Source organism: Silurus aristotelis, assembly GCF_946808225.1.
Source record: "Silurus aristotelis genome assembly, chromosome: 19".
Lineage (NCBI taxonomy): Eukaryota > Metazoa > Chordata > Actinopteri > Siluriformes > Siluridae > Silurus > Silurus aristotelis.
The window spans coordinates 6,356,057-6,374,882 of NC_139592.1; the positions used below are offsets into that span (position 1 = coordinate 6,356,057).

Below are 18,826 nucleotides of genomic sequence, written 5' to 3' on the forward strand. Positions count from 1 at the left end.
TAATTTAACATAATGTCATGCACAGTGTTCCTTGGACACATTATTAGTTTATTCATAGAGTTAACATTTATAATAATAAATATAATAAATATCTTTCATAACTACCCAAAATAAAAGCAGATGGTGGACAATGTCCAAACACTAACAATATTAGGGTTGAGCTTAAAAACTATTTCTCAAAAATTGTTTATAACAGCTTGGCTATTTTCTGCTATTTACATGCTCACAATCTACATACAAAGCTACCACAAATGCAAAATAAATGTAATCTAATTAAAAAGTTAGTTAGCTAACTACAATTAGAAAAAATACTATTTTTTGTGCTGATTTCTATTTAATAAAATGGCTAGTGTAAAACCAATGTTTAATAGCTCTTCATCAGCTCTTATGTACATATAAATGGCCTGTGAAATTCACTGAGGCTTAAAATAGTAGAAAATAATGCTGTGTATATTTTCGTGCTGAGAACCAAAACGGATTTAGATTTTTTTTTTTGCAAGGTGTGACTGTGTTGGGCCATTTTATGAATCCTGAATATAAAGTGTTACAGAGCGTAATGGTATGCAGAGGTGACATGTAATAAGAGACTATCAGTTACTTTCTCAGGAGTCACTGCACTTTAGCTTTGAGCTGGGAACCTGTTTTATCTATAGAACGTGCAGGATGATCACCCATGCATAACCATGTAAAAATGTTTGCAACTGCGATGCTTGAATATTTAAAGCCATTCTTTGCTAAAACGCTCAGAATGAATGTAGCTAGCCAGGAATTGTATATTCCTCTGCACCTGAGTTCTTTTTTTTTATGCAGATTAAGAAAATAAATATGAATTAAGAATATATATAATACACAATGAAGCCGTATGTGTGTAAAATGAAAACCAACACAGGCATAATAGATATAGCCCATCAATAACAATGATTGTTGATGTGATATTCAAGCATTGCTAAAACCTAAAAATTTACCTTATTTTGAAAACCGTATTCATGCCTATGTATTGTCTAATGCAGTGTTTAATGGAAATGTCTCTCCTATTTGACCCTCATTGTGAAGGACCCTCCAAGTGTTATTCTTAGTTTTTTGTTGCAGAGATAAAAAAAAAAAAATACAAACCTCTTTTTTGTTATAAATTTAGTGACTGAACAGTGTGGCTTTTTGTTTGCTGGGCTCTTGTTTCACTAAAGTAGAAAAATAATCTAAATTACAAACCGATTAGGATAAGTCCAGTGTTTTGGACCTTGAGCCTGTTCAATTTATTTTTGCTGTGCTTTTAGTTCAGCGTGTTGGTAGGAAGTTGGTAGTCTCAACAATGGCCACATTAAAATACCCTTTTTTATCAATTTAATTAAAGCACTTAGAGGAAAACTTCACAGTAAAGGACATGACATGTTCTTGTATGAGTGTATTATAGTACCTGTGTGTGCTTCTCTCCTGTGTGTATTATGATTGCAGTTTATTGTTTATGTATGTATATATTGTGTGTGGTTTGTGTGAATGTGTGTTCTGACCATGTTCCTGATGTATCCACCTTTTAGCAGAGCCTATTACTCCCAACAGTTTCTTCCTGACTTAGACTGTGCCAGGCTGCTTGGAGAGTTGGTATGCCAGATAGAGTTACATTCGAGACATAAATTTACCTTAACAGATCGGTTCTTATAAATTAGTGCATAGTGTCCAGAGGAAGTCTAGGTCCTTTTATTAAGAAACTGAAGCAAATCAAAAAACAGATTTCTATCCGTGTTAATTATAATTTTATTTCCTAGTAGAGGCCTGCTTTGCAGTACTTTTCAAAACTTAAAATAAAATAATTTTTAAAAAGATACAAAAATTCCAATTATAGCTTTACAAAATAGAATTTTTTAGAGAAAATGTAGATTTTCTTTGGCTTGTCTCCCATCAATCCTCCTTCTATAGTTTAAATAATGGCAGATGAGTATTTGGAGTAGGTCAGAGGCTTGAACAGTCACATATCCCTTATTTCCCAATGAGAATATCTTAGGTGGTGATGTTTGGGATGTGTGGTATGTAGATGGCAAGTGTGGTCCTAACATGAGCCATCGCTCTGCCTTGGTTCTGCTTTGTGTCTCATCTATTCCTCTGCTGACTGGTACTGTGTTTTTACATGGCCCAAGCCAAGAAAAGCTACAGCAAAACGAACCACCATCATGTCCAGCATGCTCTCACCTCTATCAATCCTTTTTTTTCCTGCCAATCAGATATGCTTCATCCCTCATTCTGTTTATTATCCTTCTGTTCATGCTGTTGTATTTATTTGCTCACATTTTTGCTTTCAAATATTATTTGTAATATGAGTGTTAAGGGTAAAATATATATTCGTCACATCCTGGTAACGATCAGATTATCTCAGATTATGGACTCTTTGCTTTACTTAAACATTAAAACAATTAACTAAATCATGGTGCAAGAAAACCCATAGTAAATTCATATGATTATCAAAACCTACAAAAAAGGATAAATCAAAGGAAAAAATTACAAAAGGAAATATCCATCCTGAACAACATCCTGCTCAATTCTGATTTTTTTTCTTTTCTTAGTGTAAACCATTTTTATGGACATACTGGTCTTTTTTAATTGGGATTTAGTTTACCATATGTACATTGAGCAAGTGTGGCAGCAGTGCGTTAATCCTTAAATTTATCCAGCTCTTTGTCCTCAATTGTTCAAACAGATTAGATACCAAAACTTTGTCATGTTAATACTCTTATGAGTGCAAGTCTACTATGAGTGCTGCATTTGCAATCTCTATTCCGTCTACATATTTTTGATTAATGCTGTTGCTGAAAAATCTTTTTTTTTTATTTACCGTGAAACAGTAAAAGGTATGTTTCAGACTGATTACATTTCTAACGCTTTATAAACATCATTGCCTCCAGACAGAGACAGAACTTTTAACATATTACAGAAAAAGTGAGAATACAGCATCAACCAACACATTTGCACCAGATTCTTGATGTCCCATCACATATATTTCAATATAAACAAATGGGGTGGGGTTTTCTTTTAACATTGGATTCAGTTTTATGGGTCATGAGTCATTGGATTGAGGCTTGGATTACACTGGGATGTCATTTGCTTCTTTTTATGTTCCTTTTTACTTCAGTTTCCTGTCTTCATTTGGCCATCTCATTGACCTTGCTTTGCAGAGTGAGAGGGTTTGGCACATGAGGAGCACTGGTGCCAGCTCGCCTGGCCCTCCATTCACGGGCCTTCCATTGGCTCAAGTTAAAGGTGACAATTACCTGCACCATCAACCTTTAGATGAAGGTGAAAGCTTTATGGATATAGAACAAGGCCTCTGAGGGACTCAATGAGGCAGAAGGATTGTATTTCAGTTGCTGATTTTTTTTTAACAGTTTTTTTTTTGTTGTTACTTGTATTATACAGGTCATGAACTTAATTAGTGCATGAAGTGTATTACAGTCAAGAAAAATCCGGAAAGGGACTAAGCAGGACTGAGTTTGTCAGGTCAGATCAAGAAAACTAATCCACTAATATTAATCCATGTCCTATAGAAACAGACAATTTACTATAACACCTACAGCAAAGCAAGCGATAAAGACAGAAATGCTTATTCTATTAATCTTAGCAGACAATGCTATTTTCAGGATAAAGCTTTCACCTTTGCTAGAATCCCCTCTGTAAATTGGTCAGCTTGAGTGTCGTGTACTTTTTGCTGTGTTTTTACCATGTCTCTGTCAGTGGTTTATTGGAGATGCCCAGAAATGTTTGTGTTCCTTTACACAGAAACTCAAGCCCTATTTATACGGGCAGTGCCTATCCATGCACATTGGTAATTACACTTTAATTGCTGTCTGAATAGAGAAAATATCAATCATAGGTACGATATATTTTTGCCACTTAGATGACCAATGTGCAATAGATACATATACTAGCTCTATGACATTTTAACACTTGACTGTGTGTGTGTGTGTGTGTGTGTGTGTGTGTGCTTCATTTTGGATGGCACATAGAGACTCACCGGGCTTTGGTTTCTGGAGTATTATCTTGTCCTTTTAGTGTCGTCTAGTCCGGTGATTTCCCCTAATCTGCCCCTCCCCTTATGTTATATGGTATCTGTGTGGTATTTTGAGTTTCTATTAACTGAGATCGATGTGACTGCAAACCTGTCATACACGTTAAACATGTACATGTTTACCTGTATTCTTTCTCTTAGGTGCCATTAGTATGTCTGTCTTAAATTGTTTGGGATTTTATGCCACAGCCGAGAGCAACAAGGAGACACAATGTTAGAAGGGCAAGGGTAAGGTTCTTGTAATCTGTTGGGGTTTTTTGATTGTATTTTTTATTTTTAATTTTTTTTATCGTCTCCTTTGTGCCGAAACCCCCCTTTCTGATGCCCCCCTAATCGGCGTGGTGTCTATTCGCCTTTCCTTTTATTTAAGTCTTATGTCTTTCTGTCATTTTATATATTCAACCATCAGTTTTTTCACAGGTTTAAAAAAAGAAGCCCGCAAGATTCATCGACCTCCTAATATCAAAATCCAGGGGTGTGACTGCAGCCTCTAAAGCTATACACACTTATAACCCTAAACATTACACTCATTTTCTCTCTCTTTCTCTCTCAAGGATATATACATGTATAAAGACATTATTATATATGTATATACCCATCCAAGTGCGTCTATATATGTGTGTAAAGCAACATTCAAGCAGCTCTAGGACCATCTCGTCCTTATAGACAGCTTTGCCCATCTAACAGTCTGGATCCTTTTTTGCTTCTCTGTTTCTGTGTAGGTGTCTATAGTCAGCCTTATAGCTAATGCGCTGGGCTACTCCGATCTAGGGCCCATTAAATCACTCAGGACACTCAGGGCCCTGAGACCACTCAGAGCATTGTCCCGTTTTGAAGGGATGAGGGTAAGAAAAGCTATAGAGCTGATCCTGCATGCCCATTCAACAGTTACAGCATGCTAGAGCTGATCAAAAAAAAAAAAAGAAAAAAAAAGAAAAAGAAAACAGCAACAACAACGCCAAAGTCATACCAGGGGGGTCTTTTTATTTTTTTTTATATTTTTTTTTTTACCAAAAAAACAAAAAATAACAGAAAGAAAGATCAGAATCAATGAAAAGCAATCTTTTTTTTCATACACAATGTAATTTCATGCAATCTTTAGTAGATATGTTTAAGTTATGATGCAGCTGGGATTCCCTGATTTTAGTGTAATTCTCTCTGATCCCTAGTTAAACTACTAAGTAAGGAATGAAACATGATGGAGTCTGCTGTTATAGGAAAGTAATCAACGACGGTGTGGTGTGATGCGATGTGGAGCAAAATTACTCATACCACCCAGATGTTCATTATCTTTCTATAAAACTTCAGAGTGTTTTATTCCTCTTATACCACAGCAGCTTGCAATAGCTTATGATTTCCTATTCATTTATAACTACGTCACAATTTTTTATCCATTTATGATTGTAATAAATTTTGTGAAATGTCCACAGAAAGATTAGTTTCTGTTATCACTTACATTATAGCAGCTATAAAGAGCTCTTTTTTTCTTTTCTTTTCTTTTCTTTTCTTTTCTTTTCTTTTCTTTTCTTTTCTTTTCTTTTCTTTTCTTTTTTCTTTTTTTTTTTCTTTTTACATTTATAAGACAACTAAACTGTTTGTTTTATTAAAGATAGCTGTAGATAGCTTTAGTTCTGACTATTATAAAGTGATATATAAAAATAGAACAATTATGTGTGTGTGTGTGTGTGTGTGTGTTATTTTTTATTTTTTAATTTTTTTACAATTTAAATATAGGGAAATAAAATCAACAAATGAATGGGAATCTGCCAGGCTCATAATCAGCATCTTTTGACCAACTGTAATCCAAAATCCAACAACGCTGTGGTATAAGACCTAACTAATAATATAGATTAACTTCTGATAAAACTAAGGCTTCCCAAAGCTGCCTCATTGCAAATTCTAATAAACTATTTTGTTAAAAAGATTGGCTTTTTGATTTATAAAAAAGCAATGCAAAGGATGTTTATTGTAAACTGAGACTGGCCTTTATCGATTGGCTGCTCTTTTGGCCAGATTTCCAAAACCTATGCTTTTAATGGAGAGCTTCTGTCCCTCCATCATTCCCCTTTTCCCACTGACCCCTACTGCATTTACCAGAGAACAACCAGCAGCACAGATCCACTGGATCATTGAACTCACACCTCTGCCTGCCCCTTAGAATATCACACAGAGCCACTTCAAAGCGAACGACTCCTTTACGCGATGGAGTCGTGACCCCTATCGCACCGTAGCGCACGTCCAAATGCAAGGAATTAGCGTGGCTCTCAGTTACCTCCTGCAGCTAGTCTGTAGTAAGAGTAGGTGTTAAGCTGAGCCTTCTCAGCAGTCATCCCTGCTTTGGTGGTTGTGAACGGTGGTGCCTGGTTGTTGTCGCTTTTAGTCCCTCCTCTCTTACCCCTGGACTGGTTGCCTTGAGCTTCTGTTGCCTTTCTAACCTCTCACCTCCTTCCGAATCCCCTGTCCCCTATTCTCTACCTCTCTACCCTACTTTCCCCAAACCCTGTCCCTCCCTCCAACCCTTTCTCCCTACTTCCCTGATTCCCTTGTCCTGTCCTGTCCACCTCACCCTGTCCAACCTGCTGGAGTCGTGCCTCATCTCTCTTTTGCTTGTCCAGGATCTGCTCATGGGACTAAAAATAAGAGAGCCTCACACACACACCAGTGTGGGTGTGAGAGGAGGATATTTGCTAAGCTTCTGTGGAATGTAAAAATGCTATTTTCTCTGAAGCCTTAGATTCAGAGGTATTCAAAAGTGGATGTTTTGGGCAGTTAGGTGAAAAGTTTATACCACTGCATACGGTGGAAAAAGGACAGTATGGCATATCTGAAGATCATTATAAATTGGAGATTTTTCAAAGAAATATTTATGAAAATTGGCTAGTTTTTTTTGTCAAAACAGAAGCTTAGGAAATTGACCGGGCAGCCTGCTGGCAGTAAGTTGTTAAATTCACAGCATGGCACTTTTAGGACATGGCACGATGATTCCTCTTAGAAATGCTGAAACCTGGAGACTGGACTCACTAGAGCAGAGAGATGTTTAGAACTTGCAGCCAATTCTCACAATCACATGTGGCTAAAAAATACACCCATTTTCACTCTGGGCAAAACTTGTGTCCTCTTTACAGAATGAACAAGTGACCCAAAAATGACAGAATAGACTTATACAATAAAGAATACAAAAATGATTATGCACGGATTTCACAAGCCTCTGCTGCTGTTTCTACTTTTATCTATTAAAGAACAATCTTTATTTTTGTTCATATTTTTTTCTTGGTTTATGTACTATAAGTTTATATATCAGTACTGGCCTACTACACATGTCATTTTTGGGTAACATATGGAATGTCATGTTTCTAAAACTTTGTAAAACTGCGTTGTCCCTATAAGAATTCAGTTTTGATTGGGTTCGAATTAAGATACATTCTTTTATGCAGTAATAGAAAGAAAGATAAGTAAATGAATATTATATCTATAGTATATTGTTCATTAAATGAAATGCCATTTTGTTGTAACTGAACAAAAAATACAGTTTGAGTTAAAAATGAATAAATGACTTGATATGGAGACAGCAGCGCAGAGAGGTGAGAAATATAAAAAACAAATCAACAAAATATTTATGAAGAAATTTGGAAGCGTTTAATCTGGGTTGTAGTTAATCTCCAGACTAGCCGAGATTAAGCACAGATCATTAAAGCCCATCAGCCCCAATAAGACCTATGATAGTTTCACTCTTGTGATTATACACCTATGTAAATCTCTCCGTGCTGGTGCCTCTCCTGATTCATTTATTCATTGATTTTAACAGTGTTTGAGTTTGCACAATGATGCCATGTAACACGCATGTCCAGTTCAATTGCCAATGCACATTATGCACTTTTGAAAGCCATTTTCCCTCGCTTTTATATCTGTGTTGAATGTCTTTGTGACATTGAAATGTGTGCTAAATTCATAGCCGACATTGATTTCTCCTGGCAAATAGATTTACATGGGGATTCCTTATCCTATATTTTAATTTATTTAAACCAATCATGCAGTAGTATTTTTTCCTGATCATGTATCTTTAATGAGGTACAGCTTAATGTACTAAGTACTGTATAGTATTGTACTGTAAAGGGGCAGATGTGTTACATTGAGTTGGTCAAGGGGAAGCTCAAGCATCCCCCGCCCCTGGAGTGTTTTCCAATGATTAGTCAATAACAGCAAATGAAGAGACCAGGCCCCATTTTTGCTTGGAGAATCAAACCATTCCACAGTATTTTATTAGTGTGTAAGGAGGGAATATGGTTCCACTGTGGAATCTGTGAAAAACATGCATGCTCAGCTGCCTGCCCCAGAGCTGCGGCTCAGCCAGCCTAACACAGCGTGCGAGCGTCTACAGCACGCTCCACTCCTCGCTAATCACTGGTGGATGGAATCCTCAAAAGGGCTGAGGGTGGGAGGGGTTTAAGAAGTGGGGGGTTCGATATGATCAGTGTTGATATGATCGGTTCTTGCTTGCTTGTGGGTGGGGTAAAAGGTTATGTTATGGGGTTGCTGGGTGTGTTGGGTTTGCATTGCCTATCTGTATGGCGGGTATTTATAAATCTTATAGATCATAAATAAACTACATGTAGTGCTATAGATTGCTCCCATCCCAACGACTAAATTTATAGAAACTTACAAATATATATATATGTTTTGTTTTTATTTTACTCTGGTTAAGACTATTGCATGATGCAGCTGAATTTGGATTTATCAAAATAATAGTGTAAGAATTTCTTTATTTAAAAAAATCACCTTTCATTAGTTAAGTGTTAGTGTTTTTTTAATAGAATGTATATTAGAGATTTGATCTCAAATTTACAACAAATGTTTCCCTAAACATTGAATCCCAGCAAGACCACAGTTGAGTCTAACAAAATCAAAATGATCCATGCTTTCTGGATGGGAATAATGATATATAACTTTTCATTATGTGATATTTAAAAATTATTATCCTGAGCCATACAAATATGACACTGCATTATATATGTTTGTGCATAGCTGGTAGTAATTGTGATGACTACACGTGTGCATTCCAATTCTTGGTCTTCATGAAGTTCTGCACTGTCTCTCCACTCTTGCTCTAGGTTGTAGTCAACGCCTTGGTGGGTGCCATCCCTTCCATTATGAATGTGTTGCTGGTTTGCCTCATCTTTTGGCTGATTTTCAGTATCATGGGCGTCAACCTGTTTGCGGGGAAGTACTACTATTGTTTTAACGCAACTTCTGAGGAATACTTTCAACCAAATGAGGTGAACAACAAGACGCAATGTTTTGAGCTCATCAATGCGAACTACAGTGAAGTGCGCTGGAAGAACGTCAAGATAAATTTTGACAATGTGGGGGCTGGCTATCTTGCTCTACTTCAAGTGGTAAGCATCTTTGTTTCTGACACTCATGCTAGCAATCAATAGCATTTCACTGCATGTCGAACCCTGTATGTATGTGTATGTGACAAATAAAATTTGATTTGATTTGATTTGAAGTATTTAAATGCCATCTCAGGAACAAAGGGCGTAAAGTGGACACAGTCCACCTTAGGGAACCATGTACACATACATTCTTATCAGGGGCAGTTTAGCAGGGTTCTTTTAATGGTCTGCTTTTGAGGAAAAAAGCAGAACCCAAAAGAAACATAAGCAAATATATGAAAGCATTAGAAATTTAGACATGGTCATTAAAATGTCATGGTCATAACAAAGACCCCAGAACTGTAGGAAGGTGCTAATAGATGATTAATGGATTTTTTATTATATTTTTCAATCGCAGGCTACTTTTAAAGGTTGGATGGACATTATGTATGCAGCTGTTGATTCACGGATGGTATGTATTGTAATATTTGTATCTGTGTTTTTAATGGCCCTTGTGGAGTTTAAAGTCAACTATTTTATTTGTTTGTATGATCTTAGGTGGAAGAACAGCCCTTGTATGAGGACAACATCTATATGTACCTTTACTTTGTCATCTTTATTATTTTTGGCTCGTTTTTCACTCTCAATCTGTTCATTGGTGTCATCATTGACAATTTCAACCAGCAAAAGAAAAAGATAAGGCTCCTCTCTTTCTTTATTTTTGAATATTCAAATATATTTGCTGTTCGGCAGCATGTTCATTTTCTCAAACACTGTATTGGTTGTAACCAAAGCTTGTGTGTTCCTATACTTTGGAGGTCAGGATATTTTCATGACAGAAGAACAGAAGAAATACTACAATGCAATGAAGAAACTTGGTTCGAAGAAGCCACAAAAACCCATACCAAGGCCTCAGGTAGTATACACCCATACAGCTGCACACATGACAATAAATGTATATGTTCAAACAAATTTTGAGTCTCTCATTTCTTTTGTCCTTTAGAACAAGATCCAAGGAATGGTCTTTGACTTTGTGACACAGCAGGTCTTTGATATCTCTATCATGATTCTTATCTGTCTAAACATGGTAACCATGATGGTGGAAACAGATGACCAGTCACCTGAGACAGAATATATACTGTACTGGGTCAATTTCATCTTCATCGTGGTCTTTACCGCTGAATTTGTCCTCAAGCTCTTTTCGCTTCGCCATTACTATTTCACCAATGGCTGGAATATCTTTGACTGTGTTGTGGTCATTCTTTCTATAGTCGGTAATTCTCTTTGCATTCTGTAAGGTCTGTATATGATTATTTATTTATTTTCCCACTGCTCATTTTTGTCTTTCTCATTTGTGCCTTTTAATAGGTATGTTCCTGGCAGACCTGATAGAGAAGTACTTTGTTTCACCGACACTTTTCAGGGTTATTCGCTTGGCACGAATTGGTCGCATCCTGCGTTTGATCAAAGGCGCCAAAGGCATCCGGACTTTACTGTTTGCCTTAATGATGTCACTACCAGCTTTGTTTAACATCGGCTTGCTGCTCTTCTTGGTTATGTTCATCTTCTCCATCTTCGGCATGTCTAACTTTGCCTATGTAAAACGTGAATCTGGAATCGATGACATGTACAATTTTGAGACGTTTGGAAACAGCATGATTATTCTGTTTATGATCACCACTTCAGCAGGGTGGGATGGCCTGTTGGCTCCCATTCTCAACTACCCTCCAGACTGTGATCTTGATAGGGAGAACCCAGGTACCTCTGTAAAGGGCAACTGTGGCAATCCTTCAGTGGGCATTTTCTTCTTTGTCATGTACATCATTGTATCTTTCCTGATTGTGGTAAACATGTACATCGCCATTATCCTGGAAAACTTTAGTGTGGCGACAGAAGAGAGCGCTGATCCTCTGTGCGAAGATGACTTTGAGTCCTTCTATGAGATCTGGGAGAAGTTTGATCCTACAGCTTCGCAGTTCATCACATTTGCAAAGCTCGGTGACTTTGCTGACACTCTTGAGCACCCCCTGAGGGTGCCTAAGCCCAACACAATAGAACTCATTGCCATGGATCTACCCATGGTGAGTGGAGACCGAATTCACTGCCTGGACATCCTGTTTGCCTTTACCAAGCGTGTTCTGGGCGACAGTGGTGACCTGGACATGATGCGGCAGCAGATGGAGGAGCGTTTCATTGCCGCCAATCCCTCCAAGATATCATTCGAGCCCATCACCACTACGTTGAGGCGCAAACAGGAGCACATGTCTGCTTCGGTCATCCAGCGTGCTTACCGCGCCCACCTCATACGCCGAGGCTTCATTTGCAAGCGGCTTATAAGCAGTGGCAAGCTAGAGAATGGAGGGACCAACCAGGAGAAGAAGGAGGACACACCCTCCACTGCCTCACTGCCCTCGTACGACAGTGTGACTAAACCTGAGAAAGAAAAACTGGATGAATGCGAAAGCAAAGGCAAGAATGGCAAAAACCAAAAAGACATCAAGGAATCAAAGTGTTAGAACTATGCCAGTGGTTATAGCCAATACAAGACACAATTGTGATGAGACTTGTTCAACTCTAACAAATGTAAAGGAAAATCATTTTAAATGAAACCCAGAAAAGAGGAAAAAATTAGTTGTTTACAGACATTACGGATGCGCCAGTGCAGAAAAAGCAGCTTGATTTCTTACCACTTTGATTACGACCAAAATCAAACCCCATTGAGCTTACTGTGTGGCATCTGTACTCAGTGACCAAGATTTTACAGCTTGACAAAGCAACTAACAACATGACGAAAGGCCCATGGGAGATATCTACGTTAGGGATTACCACCCATAGAATATACATCACCCCATGTGGAATTCAAACATTCCTCTGCTACAGATTTGCCCCTTATAAACACTGCCTAAATCCAGCAGGAATATCCCCCCCTCTGTATAGGAGCGTTTCTGGAACATTGTCCATTGACCAGAAAAGTATGAGATTACAGTAGAGTGGACTAAAATAAGAGGGGAACTGAGGAAAATGACAAAACAGATTATGCAAGGGTTATGTGAGATGAATATATGTGCATCTTATTTAAGAATCAAAAATGATGGTAAAACTAAATATTTGGCCCATGTCGCTAGTCTTTTCATCATCTCTTTGTTATACTTCCTTAAAAAAAAAAGACATTTTATACATAGACTTCCACACTGCAACATTGGGTTGGGCTCATTAATCAGGGTTTTGACTTGGGCTATAAGGGACTTGCTCAGACTGAGTTCCAGCTAAATAAGTAACTAATTGTGCTCGTTCAGTGCATAGAAATGAATTGCATGGTGGCATGTTTTGATCCGAAATCATGCATGTATAATCATAGTTCACTTGACACTTCTACTCTGACCACAAATGTGGCATGACCATATGTTTCGAGGCTGTCCACAGGTAAATATTTCAACAGAAATGACTGGAAAGGGAAAATTGGTAATACTCCAAAAATGTTTCTTAATTATTCTGGTTGTATTTTCTACCCCAACATTGGTTTGAAAACTAACAAACTTTCAAATCATGCAAATCCATATAGTTGAATTTAATAGTCATTGGATTATCAAAAGCATATTATTATTATTATTATTATTATTATTATTATTATTATTATTATAATATATTAATTGTGGCATACTTGAAGCCTTTATAGGTCCACTTACAGGCTTTCACTATTCCAGACTAGTAACTTTTGTTTAGGTATCTATATTAATCAAAATCTTGGGTAAATAATTCTTGGTTTATTTTACTTTTGCACCAGCAATATGATTTGGCCATTCCAGTCTTGTAACATGCAATCAAGGGCCTATGAAGGTTGCAGCAAGCCACCATGCCATCTGCAATCTCTAACAATACTATACTTTGTCAGTTGGGACCAGACCTCTCTTGGAGGTGACCTCTAACATACTTTATACATTTTTTTTTTATGTTGTCTCAGTCAATTTGTTTTAAAGGTAATGCATAATCATGCTGATCATATCGGGGGTTTTGTGTGTTGTTTTTAGTTTTGTGTATTGTCTTGGAGGCATTAGGGAGAGCAGTAGGGTAGCTATAATGAATGCATCTATTGGGTGGCTCTCAGACTGTTGAATACTAGAGTAAATATTGACAATTCAATGCGTGTAGTATGGGGCATGTGCAGAATGGATGTTATACAATGAAGTGCTGAGAATGAAGTGATTAAATGGAATAATCCAGGTTATGGTGAAAGGATGCCTGCATCAGTGAATATTATGCAATTATGGAAAGTTCATCAGTTTTTTAAATAGTGTCTGCCTATATTGGGAAAGTTGTCTATATGGTCTGCAACCTCTTGAGCAAACTGCCATCCACTTTTGCTCTGAATGTGAAACATTTTTAAAGCTTGGAAAAAAAATGTCATTCCTCCAAAAGTCCTAGATTTATTCTTCGTTTCTACTTATTATACCGTGGGCTATTCGAATGTCTTACTGCTAGAATTACAGGGAACCAGAGAATATGTTTTACACACAGGACCAACCAGTCATGAATATTTTCTCACAAAAGAAACGGTGCACAGGTGACAGTTTTTTTTTTTTTTTAATTGTTCCAACTCGCTCTTACCTGCCAAGCTCTTCTCTGCCCTCATTAACCCATACACATAGAAGGTGAAAGGTGATGATGACCCTGAGTCACTAAAGGCACTAGAATCCACACCATCAGAGCCTGAGTGTGTGTGTGTATTTAGTGTTTACCACCCAGCTCCCTTTCCCTATCAGACCTGTTTGATGGTCTGTTGACTGCCTGAGATCTCCTGAGTGGGAACTGTGGACTCCAATCCAAATCGGTGCCCAGACGACCGTGCAGCATCTCCTAACACATCCCTTTTCTCCTTGAATGCGATTGTACCGTGTTGTAAAATCACTCTTACACACTGTATGACGTGTTAATGTATGGTTCAGTGGGAGCTATGATGTCCATGGCACAATTGCTAAAACAGTAAAGACTATACTTAACACTTAAGAGAGATGACAAGTATTGTAATATATGCTTTTCTTTTAACCCGCATGCTTTGTTGTGGTTTTTGTAAATACAGAATTTTACAGATTAAACGACTATTAATCGGTTAATGAATTATAACAACAATAATACATGAATGGCTTCCAGCTAATGCCCTTGTTAAATTTGTTACCTTTCATTTTTTCATTTATTTTATTTTTTTATTCGATCAGTTTAAAATTGGCGAGGGGAATAAATGAATGATCTATTGTACCAAGGATACTGTATTAGAAAAAAAAAACTATATTAAATATATATAAATATACGTAATATATATGTATATGTATGAGAGCATATATAAAAGAGCACTGTCAGATTTTTGTTTATATATGCAACATGTCCAGTGGATGTCAATTTTTTTTGTGTTTTGGGGAACAAATTCACACAGTTTTTATTTGAGCTGTTTGGAACTTACTACTGTATAATGATTATGATTACACTACCAGCACAGCTTTGTGAATTCCGAGTCCTGTTTAATGGCCACACACGGTGCGCGTACGCTCCGCCCGACCTTCAGCCAACGTTCACGCAAGTCAGAAGAACTTAACAGTCACTGAGACACTGATGTCCCCGATTTCTTTTTTTTTTCCGTGCTGTATCTCCTGGATCAGAACACTGGCTGTATTATCTTACCTAATCACTTGTACTTCTTCAGTTCCTGTGATTTGTTTTCTAGTGCTACTTCACAAAATTATGTGTGCCTTTTTTTTTTCCATGTTTCTGCAATTTCAAAAAATGCATTTTTTCCAGAGGATGGTGCCATAGCATATGGCCCTGTGCATGGGAAAGAGAAAGGAAATAGAAAATGGAGCACAATGCAAATCAGGGACTTGTGTACAAGGTGTCTGACATACTGCCAGAGGAATACCTTCTCAAAAACAAGTGAAAAACAACCCACTAGGTTTGATGTTAGAAAATTTCTGTGCTTTGTGTATCATCCACTTCACATGAGAAGAATTGCTTGCCTTTTGAATTTTATTTTATTGTTTTTTTTCTCTCCCCACCACCACATATGTACTCACTTTTGTATCAGTATTAGGTTACTGGGCAATTTCATTTTAAGCATGATAGAAATGCTTCTCCATTTTGCTGAAAAATAAGTGCTTTTCAAACTGTTGTTATTGTTTGACACAGTGTTGTAGGAGGACATATTATGGTGTGTGTGGCACAACCACTTGGACTCTTAGTATGACACATATTGAAAAAAATGTCTTCATTTGAGCACGAAATCTTTTTATTAACAATAAAGCAGCCTTCCAGTTATTAAACTTGTCAACTGCTTCTATAGTAAAATTGTAAAAGATGTACCAGGCTGTTGACCGGCTATCCATCAGCATCCATTTGACTGCATATAATAGCTAATGTTTTCTATAAGTACTCTAATTACTGGCCACATCGTATCACCTCTCTAAAAGCAATGTTATTGAGCAGAACTCAATAACACAGAAACATGGCAATAATGCGAGGCCAGAACATTGCCTTTATTTTGGATAGTGTGTTCTATGCTCGTGTGTATGTGTATCTGTATACTGAGCCATCTTCTCTTGAGCCTGAGAGTGAGAATGGGTCTTGACAGTGTCATGAAAATCTGCTGAACTCTGCACATTGCTTCACTAAGTCATGTTTTTGCAGGAGAATCAATACAAAGCCATTAGCTGTGTGGTGAGGTATCTGCGTCCCCACTGTAACAGCCTCACCACAGGAGCCCCGTGGGGATTTGATCTAAGCTCCTCGCTCTTAGAGTGATTGATCTGCACTACTCCAGCAAAGTGTTGGTGAAACGTGTGACAGGAAGCTCATCTTGGGGAAAGGAAGGAGAAATACAGTACAGCATCAAAGCGTCTCTTGGATCCTCATGCTCACCATGTCCCTATTGACAAGTCATATGCTTTCCTCTCATTTACGCTGCCTTTCCTTTTGGAATAATCGCAGGCCTTCTGCTGCTGATCCTTTCCAAGCAGCTTTTTTTTATGCTTTGGTGTAGATCTATAAATGTGTGTCCAGCCCCCTTTTCTGTGTGCTTGGTGTGTGCACGTGTGGTAAAAGCGAGAGAGCAAGGAAAAGGGAGTGGGAGGGAGGCAGGGTGCGGCGAAGCACTGCAGTGCAGATAAACGAATGCGCCATTATTGGCTGAGTCAGCAGCATACTCCCAGCTCAGCCCCCTGCCTGCACCAACCTGCACCTCAACACACTTTACACGCATGCACACACACACACACAAAAGCAGGCCAGGTCTGGCACTAAAATGGTCAAGGGGGTGTGGGTGACTACACAGGCTCTGCTGTAAATAATGGTTTTGTGCTAATATAAACTGATTTGGGGACACATTTGCAACCATATACACACACTAACGCAAGCTTTGTTTTGTAATACATTTAACCACAATATATTCCTACAATTTTACATACCCCTCATGAAGATCACGCACATCACTCAGTGTCTTATCAATCTCTAACTGCAAGCATGTTTAAAAAAAACACAGCCAGCTTTATGAAGTATTAAGCCACATGCATTGCTAAAATGGTGTTGCTTTGAGGCTCCATCCTAAACAAGACAGAAATAAATCACTCCCGTGCCAAAAAACATGCCTTGCCAAAATCCCCCCTTTACTCCATTTACAGTGTTTTATTAGGGTTGGTCTAACTCCACCTAGTGTCTGTACAGGCTGGGTGTGCTAAAGATTATGGCAATTGATGCTTGGTAATCTCGTTTATATGTACATTTAAAGATAGATGAAAACTGATCTGGGTTAAATGAAGTATACTGTGGTTATGTAAGAAAACCCCCCAAAGGATTTGGCTATAAAATAATAATCAGTGATGAGGTGGTGTGATGTTAGCTGAGCTTGCCACGATAAGGTTGAAATTTCTATAATAACACCACAACATAAAGTGTTCATTTATCCTATGCCCCATTATGTTTAATACTGTGGGATGTAATGGACATTAATTAGTTCTTGTAATAAGGTATGTTACAGCATCTACAAACACTCTCTCACCAGATCCTCAGTTCTCTCTCTATTCTTAATGTCTCAAAGTTAATAATACAAATAAATGTTGTAACCTCTGGAAAAAAAAATAAAGAAAAAAATATAATAATAATAATAACATTTAATAAATAGACGTCAGTTTACAGCTTTTTATACATTGCATTTGTATTTTCAGTAAATAGAAAGTCAGTAAAGCCTTCCTTTACTTTCAAAACATTTGTGGCCTGGATTCCACAAGATATTAGAAGCTATTATGCCCCAATGGTGCCCCTACTGGATCGATATCCTCTGACTGCAAAGGACACTTCTTTATTTATTTATTTGTTTGTAACAATCTTTCGTCATTAAAATTGATAGAGAGAGAGAGAGAGAGAGAGAGAGAGAGAGAGAGAGAGAGAGAGAGAGAGATCACTGTTTATTATGTACTTGGGCAACAACAATACTCAAAATACTCGCAGTGGATTTTAAGCAATGACTGGTATTAACAAGCCAAAAGTGTGCCAAGGTTGGTTTTGTGGATTCATGCTGTTGGCACAGTTGAGCATTTGAGATGTCCCTCAGCAGAATGCAAGGTCTGTCAGACCAGTCAATGATTTTCCTTTCTTCAGCTGTTTCCCATTTGATGAGATTGTGCCCACTGCAGGCTCAGTTTTCTGCTTGTGGCTTTCCATCAGCGTGAACCAGTCTCTCCAATTATCTCTCTTTTAGGTGTTTTACAGAGCTGCTACTCACTGGATTTATTTTTTCTTAAATAAAGACTATTGTGTTTAAAAAAAATCCAAAAGAGCAGCAGTTATAGCAATATTCAAACCAATCGGTCTGGATGCTTTGGTCAAATACATTGGGACCCAATTCTAATGGTTGATGTGTAACATATATACCGATCAGGCAGAACTTTAGGGCTGCTTATGACCACATGCCTAATTCTGTGTTTGTCCCCTGTTTGCTGCCAAAACATTCCTGGCCCCTTGAGCATGAACAGCATTAACTTCTTCAGCAGTTTGAGCCACAAGAGCTCGTCTGTTGGATCAGATCAGATGGCCAGCCTTCGCTCCCCATGTGCATCACTGTTCCTTGGCTGCCCATGATCCTGTTGCCGGTTCACCACTGTTCCTTTTATGGCCATGGCTTTTAATTGATACTGACCACTGCAAACCGGGAACAGCCCACAAGAGGTGCAGTTATGGATATGCTCGGACCCTATCTTCTAGCCATCACAATTTGTCAACCTCCCTCGTATCCTTAAACGTGCCCATTTTTCCTGCCTCTAAGACCTCAACTTTAAGAATAAAATGTTCATTTGCTGCCTAATATATCCCACCCACTAACAGGTGCCATGATGAAGAGATAATTAATGTCATAATGTTATAA

General features: G+C 37.9%; 1 protein-coding gene across 6 annotated transcripts in view; it reads left to right on the top strand.

Annotated features, from left to right (window-relative positions):
- scn8aa (sodium channel, voltage gated, type VIII, alpha subunit a) overlaps nt 1–15,729 on the top strand; it is a 55,249-nt gene extending 39,520 nt beyond the window's left edge. For all 6 annotated transcript variants that reach the window (XM_083569561.1, XM_083569563.1, XM_083569559.1 and 3 more), the window contains exons 21-27: nt 4,777–4,899; nt 9,163–9,447; nt 9,845–9,898; nt 9,985–10,122; nt 10,238–10,342; nt 10,430–10,700; nt 10,795–15,729. In XM_083569561.1, coding sequence (XP_083425687.1) covers nt 4,777–4,899; nt 9,163–9,447; nt 9,845–9,898; nt 9,985–10,122; nt 10,238–10,342; nt 10,430–10,700; nt 10,795–11,942 — 2,124 coding nt within the window. In that variant the 3' untranslated portion in view covers nt 11,943–15,729. The remainder of the gene's footprint in view (nt 1–4,776; nt 4,900–9,162; nt 9,448–9,844; nt 9,899–9,984; nt 10,123–10,237; nt 10,343–10,429; nt 10,701–10,794) is intronic.
- The last annotated feature ends 3,097 nt before the right edge of the window (nt 15,730–18,826 follow it).